At 50.5% G+C, this 17837-nt stretch overlaps 1 protein-coding gene across 1 annotated transcript in view; it reads left to right on the forward strand.

The window, feature by feature from the left end:
- RPS6KA1 (ribosomal protein S6 kinase A1) overlaps window positions 1-8479 on the forward strand; it is a 24425-nt gene extending 15946 nt beyond the window's left edge. Inside the window, exons 10-22 of the mRNA XM_033519631.1 lie at window positions 421-595; window positions 772-860; window positions 1047-1111; window positions 1410-1512; window positions 1956-2083; window positions 2522-2647; window positions 3159-3248; window positions 3714-3872; window positions 4093-4254; window positions 4550-4626; window positions 4747-4864; window positions 5264-5401; window positions 5645-8479. Coding sequence (XP_033375522.1) covers window positions 421-595; window positions 772-860; window positions 1047-1111; window positions 1410-1512; window positions 1956-2083; window positions 2522-2647; window positions 3159-3248; window positions 3714-3872; window positions 4093-4254; window positions 4550-4626; window positions 4747-4864; window positions 5264-5401; window positions 5645-5767 — 1553 coding nt within the window. The 3' untranslated portion in view covers window positions 5768-8479. The remainder of the gene's footprint in view (window positions 1-420; window positions 596-771; window positions 861-1046; window positions 1112-1409; window positions 1513-1955; window positions 2084-2521; window positions 2648-3158; window positions 3249-3713; window positions 3873-4092; window positions 4255-4549; window positions 4627-4746; window positions 4865-5263; window positions 5402-5644) is intronic.
- Window positions 8480-17837: the final 9358 nt, after the last annotated feature.

The following is a 17837-nucleotide window of genomic DNA, read 5'->3' on the forward strand; positions in this document are numbered from 1 at the left end:
GTGGGGTGTGTGTGGGGCGTGTGGGATGTATGGGGGTCTCTGTGGGATGTATGGGGGTGTCTGTGGGGTGTCAGTGGGGTCTCAGTGGGGTGTGTGGGGGGTGTGTGGGATGTATGGGGGTCTCTGTGGGATGTATGGGGGTGTCTGTGGGGTGTGTGTGGGGTGTCTGTGGGGTGTGGGGGATGCATGGGGGTCTCTGTTGGGTCTCAGTGGGGTGTCTGTGGGGTGTCTGTGGGGTGTGTGTGCCCACCCCAGCGCTGGCCCATCGCTGGCAGTGCAGATCTGGTGCCACCCTCTGGCAGCTGCTGATCCCCGGGCTCCGGGAGGAGCGGGCGCTGCCTGGAGCCGTTCCCACACAAACCCTGAGAGCCAGGCTGCTGCTGGGAACGTGCCGTGCCTGAGAGCTCTGAGAGCTCTGAGAGCTCTGTCACAGCCAGCCTTGGGACCCCTCACAAGCAGGGAGGGACCTGTGTGACCCTGAGCCTCGCTCAGACATGACCCCCCTTCTTCTCTTTCCCTCCCAGTTTGAAATGCTGACGGGGGCACTGCCCTTCCAGGGGAAGGACCGTAAGGAGACCATGACCCTCATCCTCAAGTAAGAGTTTCTCTCTCTCCTGTCTGCACAGGAGGGCTGTTGCAGCTGGGGGCTCTCAAAAGGGTGCAGTGTGAATGCCAGAGAGATGATTGTGCCTTTTGGGGGTGGAGGTGCTGCAGTCACCTTGTGAGCTGACTTCTTCAAACCTGCAGCTGATTGTGTAACTTCCTCCCCAGAGCGAAACTGGGCATGCCACAGTTCCTGAGCACTGAGGCTCAGAGCCTCCTGCGAGCCCTTTTCAAAAGGAATCCAGCCAACAGATTAGGTAAGACCATTTATTTTGTTCCTGAATGCCCCTGGTGCCGTATGGAGGCCTCTCACACCCCCCTGGCTGGGTGAGGGCAGCTGGGTGATGCCAGCCAGGCTGGCTGTGACATCTGGCTGTGCCCCTGGCTGTCCCCTGTGCTTTGCTGGGGGTTCAGCACATCGTGACCCGCGGTGGCTCTTGCAGGGTCTGGGCCGGATGGGGCAGAGGAGATCAAGCGTCACCCTTTCTACTCCACCATCGACTGGAATGTGAGTACCAGGAGCAAATTCCTGCACCACTCAGCACCAGAAACACAGTTCTGCAGCAGGAATAGCACAGCCCCTGTCCCCATCCACTCCAATAACCCTTTCCAAAACCAAAATTCTCTGTCATGTAACTGATGTCTCCTATCTGGGCTGCCTGTCACCTCACTGAGCTGTAGCAAAATGCTAAGACAGAGTTTCACAAAATCTCTTCCTGGCCCTCCTTCCTCAGCAGCCTGTGCACGCTGTGGGAGCACTGCCAGGCTGGTTTTGCAGCTGTTTTTTGGTTCTGTGTGTTTTGCAGAAGCTATACCGCAGGGAAATCAAACCCCCTTTCAAGCCTGCCGTGGGCCAGCCAGACGACACCTTTTATTTTGACACAGAATTCACGTCACGGACACCAAAAGGTTTGTATGACCTGGGGAAAAGGCCAAGTTTCCTGAGAGATGTCACTTGGTGGTTTCACTCCAGGGAATATCTGGCAGCAGCAGGATAAGGTTTCTGCACAGGGAAGGTTCAGGTTGGATATCAGGGAAATTCTTCTCCCAGAAGGGTTGTCAGTCCCTGTCACAGGGCAGTGGTGAAGTCACCGTTCCTGCAGAGGTTTAAAAGCCATGTGAATGTGGCACTTGGGGACATTGGCAGTGCTGGGGGAATTGTTGGACTCGCTGATCTTAGAGGGTTTTTCCAAGCTGGACAATTCCATGTTCTCTGTGGGATGTTAGGGGTAAGCTCAGTGCTGATGGAGTGGCTCCTGTCTCGAATAAATTCCAGCTGTAGCTCCTGGGAGCGAGGGGGAGGCTTCTGCTCCTCAGAGCCTTCTCCAGCTGTGTCTCAACTCCTGCTGCAGATTCCCCAGGTGTCCCCCCGAGTGCGGGGGCCCATCAGCTCTTCCGAGGCTTCAGTTTTGTGGCCACCGGGTTAATGGAGGATGGCAAAGTGAAAGCTGCCCAGCCACCCCTGCATTCAGTTGTGCAGGTAAGGAATGGGACAGGAACAGCTCTTTGGAGGTGCAGGGATGCTCTGCACCACCTGGAGCCCGAGGCAGTCCTCTTGGGAATTCTTGCCTCCTGTTCTTTCATCACCACTGGCTGTCACGTTGTGCACAGGCTGTCAGGGCAGTGTGGGGCTGTGGCTCTCCAGTCCCCAGGTGGATCAGTGCTGGCAGTGGGTCTGTAATGCCCCTGGCCCAATGCTTGGGCAGCCAAAGGCAAAGGCACCGTGCTCGGTGCAGGCAGCGTTGGCCCACTGACCTATATCTGCCTCTTTCTCCTCTCCTCCCGCTCCCCGCCGGGAGGAGAAGCTGTGGGATGCAGCAGACAGCCTGACAGCTCTCTCTGTGCTGCAGTGAACTCATCATGCTGCACAAACCCCTCCCTGAACCCTCCAGCTCAGCTCTCCTTTGTGCCCTGGCAGCAGCTGCACGGCAAGAACGTCCAGTTCAGCGATGGCTACGTGGTGAAGGAGGCCATCGGCGTCGGCTCCTACTCCGTCTGCAAACGCTGCATCCACAAGGCCACCAACATGGAGTATGCAGTCAAGGTCTGGGACCTGCCCTCCAGCTCAGCAGCCCGGTTACATCTGCCCAGAGCAGCTGGGGCTGCCCCTGGATCCCTGGCAGTGCCCAAGGCCAGGCTGGATGGGGCTGGGAGCTCCTGGGACAGTGGAAGGTGTCCCTGCCATGGCTGGGGGTGGAACAGGACGAGCTTTAGGCTCATTTAGGACGTAAAAGGACAATTTCTGTGCTGCTCTGTGGGTACCTGCCCTTCCCCAGGAATAGCAGGGGAGCAGTGTCCTCCTCCCTGAGAGTGGGGAGAGCATCTCATCTTCCTGTGCAAAGCTGTGGCTACATCAGGTCTTAACAAAAGATATAAAATTTTGTGGGTTGGGGACACAGAACTGATGAAGCAGCTGAAGGATTTCTAGAGTTAAAGAGATGAGGGGACAGGGAGTGGATATGGCACAGGAGCTCTGCAGGGCTCCAAACTCAGCTCGTGTGCTCTGTCCTGGTCCCTTCCCCATCCGTGGCTAAAGTGTGTCCCTGCTCTTGCAGGTGATTGACAAGAGCAAGCGAGACCCTTCAGAGGAGATTGAGATCCTGCTGCGCTACGGGCAGCACCCGAACATCATCACCCTCAAAGACGTGAGTGTGGCTTGAGAGGTTTCCCTGTGCTTTGCCTGAGGAAGGGCAGGCTGGCAGGGGCAGAGCTCAGCCCCAGCAGGGGCAGCACAACAACCCAGCTCCACGTGCTGCTGTTCCTCTTCAGGACAAAGTTCTTCCCCCAGAGCTGCTGGCACTGCCCAGGCTCCCCAGGGAATGGGCACAGCCCCGAGGCTGCCAGAGCTCCAGGAGCTCTTGGACAAAGCTCCCAGGAATGCTCAGGGGTGGGATTACTGGGATTTACTTACTGGGATTGTTGGGGTGTCTGGGCTGGATGATGCTGGTTGAGATATTCCAGGTTGAGATATTCTGATATTCTGACTCTGGGCTGGGGAAGCCTCCCCAGAGCCACCTCTGCTGATCCCTGTCTGCTCCTTGGTGATGGAAGCACAAAAGGGAAGCTCTGGAAGCACATGTTGATTACCCCAGCCATGTTTTCTCTGGCAGGTGTACGATGATGGGAAGTACGTGTACCTGGTGACCGAGCTCATGAGGGGAGGGGAGCTGCTGGATAAGATCCTCAGACAGAAATTTTTCTCGGAGAGAGAAGCCAGTTCAGTCCTGCACATGATTTGTAAAACAGTGGAATATCTGCATTCCCAAGGGGTGAGTGTGGTCACGACTGTTTTCCTGGGAAGCTCCCTGCATTACTCTGCACTCCCTCTCCTCCAGGGAGTAGCTCTGCCCATCGTGACAATTATTTCTTGCTGCTGCTGCCCTCTTGGCAAAGCAGATGTGGGGCCAGAGCAGGGGATGAGTGACCTCAGGCAGCTTTCAGATCTTTATCTTCCTGGGGTATGAGCACAGCCTTTTCTTGTCTCCACAGGTAGTTCACAGGGACCTGAAGCCCAGCAATATCCTCTACGTGGATAAATCAGGGAACCCCGAGAGCATCCGAATTTGTGACTTTGGCTTTGCCAAGCAGCTCAGGGCTGAGAACGGGCTCCTCATGACCCCCTGCTACACAGCAAACTTCGTGGCACCCGAGGTGAGCTGAGACCCTCCAGCAGTCCCTTTGTCCCTCCCCTGAGCTCCCCTGACCTGTGCCCCCACTTGGCACACCCTGTTCCCATCTCCAGCCCGTCCTGGAAGAGGCAGTTACAGAAATATCACTTGTAGTAATGAACCTATTTTGAATCCTGATCTTTTAGTCCCAGACTTTGCTGTTCTGCCCAGCTCTGGAAGCTTTGCACATGGACTGCACCCAGGTCAAGCCCCTCTTCTGAAATGAGCTCAATGTCAGGAGCCAAACACACTTTCTTCCCTTTGCTTGTTGTGTCCAGGTCCTGAAACGCCAAGGCTACGACGAGGGCTGTGACATCTGGAGCCTGGGGGTCCTGCTGTACACGATGCTGGCAGGGTAAGGCAGTGGCTGGGGCTGTGAGCTCCTGTCCCCAGCGTGCTCTGTGGGGACAGCTGCCCCTCTCCTGCCTGGCTCAGTAAATCCAGGGCTCTCTCCTCTCCTCTCCTCTCTCCCCAGCTGCACTCCCTTTGCAAATGGTCCTGGGGACACTCCAGAAGAGATCCTGACACGGATAGGAGGGGGGAAGTTCTCCATCAGTGGGGGCAATTGGGACACTATTTCTGACATGGCCAAGGTAGGGTTTGATATTTGTTTGATATTTGTGTTACACTCAGGGGTTGGGGCTGCTGTGAGGCAAATTTAGATCAGGTTGTGGAGGGAGCACACAAGAGAGAAGAAAACCAGCACTGCAGCTTCTACCCCACACATGTCCCTCCACAGCAGCCTTGTTTCAGCTCTAGCTGTGGATATTTGCATGGAAAACCAATCTCATGCTTGACCCTTGTGGGGTTTGCTCTGTGTTATTCCCCCCAGGCCTGCCAAAAACGTATTTCATACAAAAAGGCATTGATGTCTGGGGACTTTAAACTTGGCCTCTGAATTCAAATCCTAATCTGGGGGTGTACACAGGTGGGTTTTTTGCATTTAAATTATGAAATCTTCTAAAGTCTGACTTTCCAAACAACGCCCGTAGGATCTGGTATCAAAGATGCTTCACGTAGATCCTCACCAGCGTCTCACAGCCAAGCAGGTCCTTCAGCATCCTTGGATAACCCAGAAGGACAGTTTACCCCAGAGCCAGCTGAATCACCAGGACATTCAGCTTGTAAAGGTACAAAATCTGGAGTGGGAAAGCAGGCTGGAAGTTTGGAGAGGTGTGAGCCAGGGCAGGCTGGGCTTTTTGGGAGATAAAAAAGGGAAAATTCTTTAACAACATGTCAGTGCAGGAGGGGGACTTAAAGAAATAAGAATAATGCTTCTGGCTTTGTTTGTGGGTGTGTCTGCTCTGGTCCCCTGTCTTGTAAAGCCTGCAGCAGCTCTCCTGCACCTGAGTGACTCCTCTGCCTCTCTCCAGGGCGCCATGGCTGCCACATACTCGGCACTGAACAGCTCCAAGCCAAGCCCTCAGCTGAAGCCCATCGAATCCTCTATCCTGGCACAGAGGCGGGTGAAGAAGCTCCCCTCCACCACCCTGTGAGGCCCCACGCTGCAGGAACAGCCTGGATTTTGCACACCTATGGAAGAGGGGCACAGGGGACAGGCAGGGTCTGCACAGGGGACTTGCTTTTAAAAGGCCAAGTGCCTTCCTGCTCCTGAAAGACTGGCTCCTCATACAGACTGATCTTTGCTGAGAGAACTTCACTGTAAAACTTTTTTGATGTGTAAATTGTCGATTTTTAAAGAAATCCATCTGTGTATATGAGAACTAGAATGTATAACTGATGTCAAGTGGCACTAAAAAGCAGCTCTGATTCACCCTTCCCTGTGTAGGGCCAGGTATTTGTTGTTGCTACAGCATTTCTTGGAACTGATCCTCTCCAACTCCACAGCAGCTGGAAGACTGTCACACCTGGGGTTTGGGCTTTGGGCTTTTCCTCCCTCAAAGCTTTGGATGCATTTCCCAAAGCCAGCCCTGCAGCCCACGAAGGACCCCCCTTCCCTCCAAGCCCTGTGTGTTTATTCCATGTAAGGTGGATTTTGCAGCCTCTGTTTCTCCCTCTCTGCCCAGCCAGCAGCTCAGATCTCTCAACAAAATAAACCACTTTTTTCCAAGCCCTCCCATAGATGCTCAGCAGGCCAGGACACTCCTAGGTTTGGCTCATTCCTTCCCTGTACCCTCCCAGGGGGAGTTTGTCACCTGTGCAGGGGGGATGGTGACAGAACCTCCTCCCTGCCAAAGCTGAGCCTTAGGGCTGGCTCTGGCTGCTGCTTTTACCATTTGGGGTTTTCCTTCCCCTCAGCAGGAACCTCTGAACCAAAGCACCCTTTCTTTTTTTAATTTAACTGTGTTTTCTGGCCGGTGACTCAGGGTTTTTTTCTGGCTCATACAATAAAGATGTCATTCAGGGTTACTGACTGTGAGCTGCAGAACCAGCGAGCCAGGTGTTTCCTGGCCATTTCCCCATCGTTCCCAGGCTGTCCCTCTGTGCCATGCAGGGACAGTGCTCCTTGTCTGCCTCCTGGAAAAGCTGCAAAGCTTTTGATCAGACCAAAATCAGCTTTTGATCATGGGAAAACCAGCAGTGCTGCTTAGGGCAGCCTCTCCACGCTACCTTCTCTCAGTGGGAGGTGACCAGAACCAGTCCTGGACTGAGGCAAAAACCAACAGGAATGGGGAATTTCTTACTCTCAGGACACTTCTGTGCTTATAAAAACCAACACTTGGAGACAAACTGTGCTAGAAATAAATACCCACCCCGTTCTGACCTGCAGGGAATTGCCAGAGCTCCGTGGTTCCATGGTGGCATTTCTGGGAGCAGCAGGATTGCTACAAGGGCTACAAGAGCTCGAGGATGTGACTGGAGCCAGCAAAGGTCCTCATGTGAATTTCTGCTACTTTTGGCTGATCATGTCACAAGAAAGGAAACTTGCTTTTTTTGTTCAGTACCAGTTGGCTCTAAAATGGAGAACTCCACAAAAATAATTATGTGAGATGCACATTGTTTGGGGTCATTCAGCTTTAACTTGGGACAAAGAAGATGTGGAGGATATCACAATTTGTCTTGGTTTTAAAAGGGGCAAAAATGGATTTAACTTCCATCCATAAGGACATTTTACAAGGAAAACTACCTCTGTTAGATCAGGTATTTAATAGTGGATTTGATCTTTTTGTCCTGTAGATCTGAATGAAAGCTCAAGGGAGCAGAAATCCTGGAATCCAGCCTCAAATTGCTGAGTCTACCTGAAAATAACCTGTGCAGAAAGAGCATATTGATCCAAAGTCAAGGAGCCTGAAAATAATATTGAACAGCTCTGTCTAATACTATTTCTGTATAATGCAGGTTAAATTTTCCTATTTTGGAGCATAAATCAGCCATTTTTCTGTTGTAAGGGGCTGACCCAGCTGAGAGGATGTTTCCCTTCTTCCCACTGTGTAGCTGTGCCTTTCTCTTGCTGTCAAATTCACCAGGGCATCAATAAGTGTCTTTTGGCCTGGGAAATATCCCCATCAAAACTCAGTTTAAAACTGAAGGCCAGCAGCTTTCATCTTCTCTTTCTTTTTCATAGTGAAACTCCACTGAGCAACCAATCTGTGGTTTTAACTTTTTAACCTTTCATGCAAATCCCTCTCCAAGTTCCCCCCTTTGAGTCAGTCCATGTAAAACTTTGTTCAGCATCTCTAGGCACTGGTGGATGGTGAGCTGGGCAGCTGGAGTCCTCCTGGGTGCCACCAGCTCCTCGTGGTGGCCTCCTGGGTGCCACCAGCTCCTCATGGTGACCTCCTGGGTGCCACCAGCTCCTCGTGGTGGCCTCCTGGGTGCCACCAGCTCCTCATGGTGGCCACAGCCGCTTCCCAAGGCCGCAGGAGGCTTCGGAAGTACTCGGTGACTGGGAGTGAGTTCCACGGGATGTGGGGTGGATGCTGTGCTTTCATGGAATATTCAACAATTTAATCCCTCTTTCAAGGCAAAGAAAACATTTAAAATATTTCAAGATCTTCTTTCGGCAGTACGTGGGGGCTCTGAATAAAACCTTCACTCACGCCGGGGAAGCCGCAGGTCCGCTGCCACTCCATTCCTTGCCTCTGCTTATTAAAACATCAAGCTGTCTTAGTGGCTCAGCTCAGCCCAGGCGCTGCCTCCCTGCCTTTGTGTGCCACTGAACACCTGCCATTAATACTAATTCGACTCCGGAGGGAAACTCCCTTTCAGATATGCTTGTCTGAAAATAAATTGACATGTAAAAGGTCTCTTTTGTGGAAGTGCAGGGAAAGTGCCGGGGTGAGGCTCACAAAAGGAGCCGCTGACTTTAAATGATGTGGAGGGGGTGAGAAATGCGAGAGGTGGGGGGTGATGTTGTAGCTGGGCTGATGGGATCCGACTGGAGAAGAATCCCAGAGCTGTGACCTCTGCTTGGTGCTACATTTGGAGATTTTGGGTGGTTTTGTTGCTTGTCTCAGGGTGAATGGACCCCTTTGGAAAAAAGTCTTTCCGTTTCAGAAAAAATTGTTATTACAAATATCTGCAACCAAAACTAAGAGCAGTAGTTGTGAACTCTTCGGTTTAAATGTGTAATGAGCTCCTGGGTTCTGTTGTTTTTGCTGGGACAAAAGTTTGTCTCTCTTTCAATTAGGAAGCAGCAGAAGAATCCTTGGTTAGTGTTTATTCTGTCCTACAGGCAGCAGTGTGGGCCAGCAGAAGGTCAATATTTTTATTTTTAATAGAAAGAATGATTTGCTTTCAGCTCCTCATACACCAGGGAGACCACGGCTCTCTGCTATGAAAACATTTTTAAGTCGGTTCTTTGGGCCAAGCTTTGGAGAGAATGACACTGCTTGAAATTTGTGTTGGTGCTGAAATGGCACAGCCCCGTGGCTGGGAATGAAAACTGAAGTCTTGTGGACCTGACATTCAGCTGCTGCTCACTGGGATTCTGCTTCCTCTAGTGAAGAAATAATTCACTTCATAATGAAGATCAAGTCAGAATATGTTCAGGGCTTGAAATAAGAAAAAAAAAAGGGATTGTGGCAATTACAGAAACGTTCCAGATTCACTGGTGTCGCGCCTGGTTTATCAAACGAGCTCCCGGTGCTGCTGAGCTCCAATGCCATCTTCCTTTTAAACAGCAGATGGTGTTAGAAACCTGTAACAGGTGGAAGCTCTCCAGTTTTATGTGAGAGATCAGAAGTAGCAGCAATTTTTGTTTCCCACGGGGTAGTTCCTTCCCGAGCTGAACAGCAAGCTGGCCCTTTGCTTGGAGAGTTCTCACCGAGGGGAAAACTCCTGAATTACACATATTCATATGCAAGAAAGTGATTCTGATTTCACTTATTCTGGGTAGAATAAAAGGAACCTTGTGATGGCCTCCATAACCCTCTGCTAGCAGCTCTAAAAGAGGGATGTAGTGGGGGAAATGGGCTCTGTTTGCTGGTGTGCCTTAAAATCCGGCTCCAATCTGCCAGATCTGTTGGTTCCTTGTCTATAACAGCACTTCGCATGCTTCAAGTGTTTTATAAACATTTAATTACCGCAGCTTTTGACTCAAAGCCAGGAATCTCTCATTCATCTGCTGCTTGCGAGGGTTGTGAAAATGATATTCAAATCATAGAATTACAGGAAGGGCTGAGTTCAAACCCCAGCTAAAGCAACCTGCACTGCTGGGATCCGTGAGCAGCGCTCGTCCGCAGGGCCGCGTTTCCGAAGGGAGCGACTCCAGCGGTGGAAATGGAACCGTGGCTTGGAATGCAGAGAGATCTGAGGGGCTCTCAGTACCCCAGGACACAGAGCTGCATTTTAATCATGTCAGGGAAACGAGATGCTAAATTCTGTCAGCTGGTGTGGTATGAACTTCTGAGGCAGGCGGGGAGTGCAGCTCTGTCTAGACCAGAGCCCTGTTTGATCCCCCAGCCGGGGCCTATTTGTTAAAAGTCGCTTTTTCCCCACCCACCAAACCACTTGGAATTTTAACGTCTGCTCCACCCCAACTTCCAGCTCTGCTTTTTAAAAGGGGAAGCCCCCAGGAGTCATGGGGTTTGTGACACCAAGTGGAAGCAGCAACTAAAGATAAAGAACTTGAATGGGATTAATAATTTCTATCCGACCATCTGCCTCTTTCACCAGCTCCCTTTCCTGAAGAGCACATTGTACCTGCAGAACCGGGTGTGCAGGAATAGAAATCATTTACTTTCCATGAAAACTGTCCAGAGCAGCTGTGGCTGCCCCATCCTGGAGGTGTCCAAGGCCAGGCTGGACAGGGCTTGGAGCAGCCTGGGACAGAAGGAGGTGTCCCTGCTCACGGCAGGGGTGGGACTGAGTGGGCTTTAAGGTTTCTTTCCTCCCAAACCCTTCTGGGATTCAATAAAAAAACAAAGATCTGTTGGCTGGCTCTGTGTCTTTTGGTGGATCCACACAAACAATCACTGCTGGGCAGGGCAGGAAACCCAGAAAAGCTGTTCTTCTACAAGCTGACCCTGATCTCACTGGCTTGGAGTGAAACTATCAAGGAGAAAACCTGCATCTGCACCTGCTGACCCCTCCAACCTTCTGCCGTTCTGAAGGCAGACTGTGAGCCCCTTTAATAAGCTGCTGGCAATCAGCCCCTTTTTAATGAGGCAGATCCCCAGTTTCAAGGCCCTGGATCACTCAGTGCTCGCTTTCTGCTCTGTGAATTGCGAGCACACCACGAGCAGCCACTCTCAAAGTAATCCCAGAGTCCCTTTTCCTGCCCTGTTTAAAGACGGGGTAGGGAGTCCTGTGATGTTTCATTAAAGCTGGCTTTTCTCCTCGTGGCAGAGCAGATTTAATCAGACCTGCCTCCTAGTTCCAGCTGCTGGGTTGGAGCGCTCTGATCTGTGCACTGGGTGCACGTCTAATTATGGAGGCAATTCCCATGGATACCAAGAAGAATTGCCTGTGCTGGCAAAAAAATTATCCCAGCTGGGAAAATGGGGAAGGAGAATGTGTTGAAATATTCGGGAAGAGATCTCAAAAGTTTCTGGAAATGTAAATGAAAAACATTTCTGGTTTTTACACCACAATGTGCAAATCTTGATTATTTTAAAACTAAAATAGGGTTGGTTTGTAAGAGATTATCCCAAATTGCTGTTCTGTCGTGCTGCTGAAGGATTCACCAGCAGCACAAAGCTGTATTCCCCCCATCCCCTCAGGAATGCTTTCCCACCTTCGCTCCCCACCTGTGCAGCAGCAGAGGTGCTTGGAGAAAATGTCCAACAGTTTGTTTCCATCGGGGCACACCCTGGGCGAGGCAGAGCGAGGGCTGGAAATTCTGGTTCCTTCTGCACTGCCGGGTGGGACCTGGGTGAGTTCCTCCTCTTTATGCCTCATCCTTCTGAAATGTAGGAATTTAAATAACTTATTTCTGTATAAATTAGTGTTTGAAAGGTCTGTTAAAGACAAAAGAGCGCTCCCTGGTAAAAGGAGAGGGGGAAATACCTGGGCAAGCGCTGCTCAGATGTGGAAAATTAAACAAATATGATTTTAAATTATTTTGTAATTGTTCAGCTGCAAGGCCTCATGTTCAAACTGCATGGGAAAAAACAGATTTCTTAATTTAACTAAACAAATTCAAACGTCTTTTTGAGGGTGATTTTTTTTTTCCTTCGGGTTTGTTTGGAGATTTTTAGGAACATTCTAATCAACTCGACAACGGTTGTAACTTGTATTTATTTCACTAATTTCTCTCCAGCAAAGGCTCAGACACTTTCCATGATGTTGCTGGCTAATGTAAACACACAGAATAAGGAAAGCTGTGGTCCTATTAGGGTGTATTTCCATGTCTTTCTCATCCAGGGCACCTGCTCCCCTTTCCCTCCCCTCCTCCCAGTTTTCCCAGCTGTCTGTCTGTCTCATTTATGTCAATTAGAGATTCAATGCTGCCTGATTTAATTGGCCTGACTTTCTCCTCGAACAGAAACCCGAGCACAGGCCGGGCAGGCAGCAGCTCCTCCACTCTGTGCTGGGGCTGGAGCCGGGAGGGCCGGGGCTTGTTTGCAGCACAGAGCACAATAACCTGTTTGTTACCCTCGCCAGGGAGAGCTTGGTGACCTCCTAACAGGGATGGGACCCAGGCAATGATGTCATTAGAAAGCTTGGGGGGATTTCAGAGCGCTCCAGGAATTCGTGTGACCAGTCCCTCACTGTGGGTTGGCTTTTAGGGGAGAGCTGGAGATCCGTGGAATTGTCTGAGGCCAGGTTGGAGCAACCTGAGAGAGTGGAAGGTGTCTCTGCCCATGGCAGGGAGCAGAACGAGATGAGCTTTAGTTCCTTCCAAGCCAAACTAGCCTTTCTATGATTCTATGGTTTGCTGTGTTGCCTCCCTCCAGGAGGTGACTCTGTGTGCCCTGAGGTCAGAGAGTGACAAAACTTCCCCGGCTGTGGTCACACAGGGCTCATCCACGTTAAGCTTGGGCTTAACCACGAGTGAAGCTGACCAAAACCCAGCTTTTTACAGAGTTTATGTGAGGGCCTGACCCCGTGCCCCTCTGGGCAGCAAACCTGGAAGCAAACCAGCCCTGACAAAATCTTTGCCACCCCTCGGCTCCCCCTCCCACAGCCCAATCCCAGGAAGCAGTTCTGACCTACTTCTCCTCCCCGGCTCCTCGCTCACGTCTCCCTCACAAATGACACAGCCGTCCCTCCCTCCCTCCCTCCCGAAACGCGACTTTCCCGAGGAGCTGGCCCGCGGAGGCGTCAATATTGAACAGCAACAGTACCATCTAGTGACCTGGGCTTCCCGGGAGCATCACTGAGCCGGGAGTCAGTCAGGGAGGCCAAGAAGGTCCCAGATTTGCAAACGAGACCCCACCTCTCGGTTCATTTGGATTAAGGAAACAAACTTGCTGATGTTGCAAGAGTGTCGGGATTTTTTATCAGAGAGCTGTGTGATGCCTCCTGGGGAGCCGGTCCCGTTTCCAGGCTCCTGACTCCCCGCTGAAGCCGGCCCTGCCCCACGCTCCCTCTGCTGGCAGCCAGCTCCTGCATTTCACACGTTCCTCGCACACCACCCGCCCGCACAGCACCAAACCCCGGCAAAGGCAGCAGAGGAAACTGAGGGCTGTGCTGAGTTCCCACTCTCCAGAAATGTGCACGTTCTCGCTCTGACGAGCCACTAGTGAAATCCTGAATTGGATGCGTGAAATAAATAGATACAATTCAATTTAATCAATCAAAACCAGGCCCAAACCCGAGCGTAAAGGGCCTGCTCTGCGCAGATCTGAAATGACACACTGGGCAGCTGAAGGGAGGAAATCAAATTAGAGCATTTCTTCCCCCATCAGAGGACATTAGTCCCGATCCAGGTCCGTTACGCTCACGGCGTGCAGAGTTTTCCCTGTCAGCATTCCGGCTGACAGAGGCATGGTGTGGGGCAGTACCGGGTTAGTGACGGACTGTTCTGTGTTTGAGGTGACAACTTTTCCAGCTGTTCTGCAGCACACATGTCCACGTCACCTCCTTCCCAGTGAACACAGACAATTGTCAGATGTGCAAAATGCACGGAACGGGGGAGAGGTGACACAAAGCCACAGTGCAGAACCTCAGAGCTCAAACACGCTGTGAAATGCCACCGGTGTGGCAGGAGAAATTGCTTTGCGGGCTAATCAAACACATCCCCTCCTTGCTGCCAAGAGTGCAGCACTGCCCTGAGTCCACTCAGCCTTGCTCGTGGGCTGATGAGTGCCTGACAATTTTCTGGTCTCAAATTAAACAGAAAACTAAATTAGCAAATTAATTGTTTGCCGTGTTTTTCCTTAGTCCCCATCAGCTGCCTCAGGTCCTGCAGCCAATCCAGAGCCCCTCTCCGCAGTTCCCAGTAGAAGGTGGAGCCCTGCACTGGGTCCTGCTATCTACCAAGTGTCAGTCATGTTAATTTTAAATTACTTTTGTACAGCTTGGTGTCAAAACGATTAAAGCATGAAAAGAAAAACTGAACTAGAGGGAGGAAAGAGGGGGGGGAGAGAGAGAATGAATAATTTACCTTGCATTTACAGCAAGGACACTTGGATTTCCTTAATTCTTCAACTCTGAGAAGCCTGAAACTTCTATTTCTTCAGCTGTCCCCCACTTGGAACAGTACCCAAGGAGGTGCTCTGGATCACAGACCACCTGAACCACAGAGTGGTTTGGGTGGGAAGGGACCTTAAAGCTCATCCCATCCCACCCCTGCCATGGCAGGGACACCTCCCACTGTCCCACATCGGCCTTGGACACTGCCGATGATCCAGGGCAGCCCCAGCTGCTCTGGGCACCCTGTGCCAGGGCCTCACCACCTTCTGAGTAAAGAATTTCTTCCTAATGAGGATCCTCCGAGGATCTGGGATCTACTTATCACCTCCTTCAAGGTCTACAGAGAGGTGATAACTGCTTGCAGCACAATGCCGGGATTTCATCTGCTTCTTTCCAGGAAAGGCTTTTCTCCCCACCGAACTCCCCGGTTGCTGCAATCACTGACACGGACAAACCCACCCACCCACGTACAGACCTTTTCTCCCCTTCCCAGTGCTCCGCTCCCAACTGGGTTTACTCCATGACTCGCACGTACTGTGCTAGATAATTACATACTCAGAAAATACAGAAATGCCTAATCAGATACAGCCTTAAATGCGCAAGAATTAGGGTTGTAGGATTGCGGCGTAGCATCCCTGGAGCTCTCTGCATCTGGCTCACACAACCAGCCCACGTGCACTGTGAAAATGTTGGGTTTGGGGCACAGACTGCTTTTATCCCCCTTATTAACTCCATCCATAAATTCTTTGTCTTGCCAGCTACTGAATGGTGTCATCAGTGGTCTTTGAAATACCATTCTAAATCTGTTGAGGCCAGGAGAACAGCAATAAGATTTGTAAGAGGGCAACTCGACCGCACCAGAAAATGTGAATCAAATTTAGCCACTTCTGTTGATGTTTATGCTGTACCTGGCTTATCCATCAATGCATCTTCCATGAATTACAAAGGGTGTAAATATTGGGAATTATTGTGTCAGGAGGGATGTGCAATGGAGTGCTTTGGTAGATGATCAGTCACAGGGCGGCAGAGCTGTTTGGGCAATGAAAGAGGCTCAAGCCCCCAGAGTAATGTATCCTGCAGGATGTGTGTGGGCTTGAACTGATTTGTCAAAAGCAAAGCAAACAATTTTACTAATGGGAGTTTGATGGAAAACGAGCATGATGCGTTGGAAATTTCTGTCTGTCTTGTACTCTCTCCTCATGGAGCAGAGACACCTCTGTGTTCTACCTGCATTTTACTCCTTTGGCCTTAGGACTAACTCAGCCTTGCCGGATGCCAGACAGGTCATGTTGAGGGCTGAGGAGCGTGTTTGAAACATCCTCCTCCTCCTCCAAAAGCACCTGCCTGACTCCTCCAGCGTGTTTGCTTTGGCTGGATAATCTCCCAGGAATCTCCACCTCACTACGTGGGAGCTGTGACTGGGCAGCAGCGTTGCTGGGGCTTCCACTTGAGCACAGAGGCACAGGAGCGTTTCTGTCCTTAACAGATGAAGGGATTTCCTTCACATGACGTTTCCTCAGCCTCTGATTCACAAACACCCCGTTCAAATGACTTTTTTTTCCCTTTCCCATTTGGGAAGCTGCCGTAAACTTCCCTCATCCTCCGCCAGAGACCTGGCAGAAGGCTGGGAAGCTGAAAAGCAGAGTCTCCTGCAGTGCCTTTCAGTGATGTTTCAGTGATATCACTTCAGATGCAGCGAGTCCCAGGCACCCTGGGCCCAGCTTTCCCTGGTTAAAATGTGCTCAGCTTTATAAAACTAACACCTTTTTTACTGGATTCTGCTAGTCTGGATACAGCTTAGGATTGAGTTACTTGAATAACTTAAAAATTATGAAATGTTGTCAGCCAGAACATTAAAAATAGATGTGTAAATACTGCCCTGGATCTGCTAATCACTTAAAGCACATTTGCAAAGCAAGCAGGGCTGCCCTTGCAGCTGGCACTGGGGAGCCAACAGCGCTGGGAAGGTGGACAGGGATTTCTATTGGATCTGTTACCAAAAAATCACTCCCAACTGCAAAATCTTGATGTACCACTCATTAAATGGTTTGCCAGGCAGGCAATTAACATCATTAATTGAACAAAATTTATCCAGAATAATTAATTTGGACTTAATTGCAGGACCCAAGATTTCTCAAGGTGCATCTTAACCTTTCACAGCCGCTCTGAGGATCCTGGTATTGGGCATGTTGTCCCTCACAGCTCTTGGGAATCTGGAAATAATCCATCTCAGCCCAAATTTCTTGAAGGAGTTGTTTTAATTTACTCCAGAGAAAGCTGCCTGTGTGTAAAGTCACCGATCTGCTGATGAGTAATCGGAGAGCTTTTGTGTTTTAATATTTTGATGTTTAAGGGAAGCAATGTGAGGCTGACAGAATAAATCCAAGTATTTACAAGCTGTTCTGCACTGACTGGGGTGCAAAGAGCAAAGGAATAAAAGTACAACAAAGAGCACACAACTAGAAGATATTAACACAGCTCATCTTTAACTGAGTGGTGCTGGAGGAGTCTAAAGCCAAGAGATGACGCCTGGTCCAAGAGCTGGAGGCTGCCCTTTCCAGTAGACCCTGAACTACGGAATTTAGAGCTAAAACCCAAGGACACGGGACTTCAAAGAGATCCTCCCCCCTCAATTTACATTTGGGGTTTAGGCTTGTAAATGAAGCCATGTAGGGATTTAGGAATGGTGTTAAGGAAATGGAAGCGTAGGAAAGGTGCTGGGCATCTAGAATCAGGAAATTTCTATGGAAATGCTTGGCTGCTAACAGGATTTACGGGTATCTCCTTGCTCTAATGGATCTTTCTCTTCCACGTAATTTCATTACATGTTGCCTGCCTTTCCTGTGTAGTCCCAGCATCCCTGAAACTTGTGGATTCAGTGGAGGAAGGGCCTTTTGGCATCAAAGAGTTGCATTGTATCACCAGAGAGGATCAACAGCTCAACATTTAAAGGGTGGCAAACTGGGAACCAACAGAGCTGGAGAGCGGAGCTGGTAGAAGGCACCAACCTGGAGAAGGCAGAGGAAGTGAGAGGCCTTTAACTGCAGGGCAGGATCACCCCAGCCCGTATCTAATGAGCCACACGGTATTTACTGCCTGTGTTTGTGTATCACAGGCATTTATCAGCATATTCGCTCTACCCTCCTGTTTTTTCCATTTCTTTTTTCCTGTACCTTGCATGTGTTAGCTATTTGTACTGTTGTGTCATTAAATAATTCAAGTTTTAAAGTGCAGACCCCAAAACCCTCTCGGCTTGGGGACATCCTTCAGCTTAGTCTGACGGGAAGGAGTTTTACCTTCTACCGAAGTTGTTTGCAAGTAATGTAAACAGGAGCACATCCACACGTGGGAAAATGGGTAACTCAGTGTATCCAGAGCCAGGAAAGGTTGGGCTCGATGATCTCAGAGTTCTTTTCCAACCCAACTGATTCTGTGGAAGCACCACAGGTGTGCAAACTGGCCCGGATTCCTCCTTTTTTTTTCACTTCCTCGGCCTCGGAGGCGGCCGGGCTCCCCCGCAGCCTCGGCAGGCAGAGGGCAGCAAAGGAGCCTTTTCACGTTTTTTCTTTTCTTTTTTTTTTTTTT

The sequence above is a fragment of the Parus major genome, chromosome 23, assembly GCF_001522545.3.
Source record: "Parus major isolate Abel chromosome 23, Parus_major1.1, whole genome shotgun sequence".
NCBI classification, from domain to species: Eukaryota; Metazoa; Chordata; class Aves; order Passeriformes; family Paridae; genus Parus; species Parus major.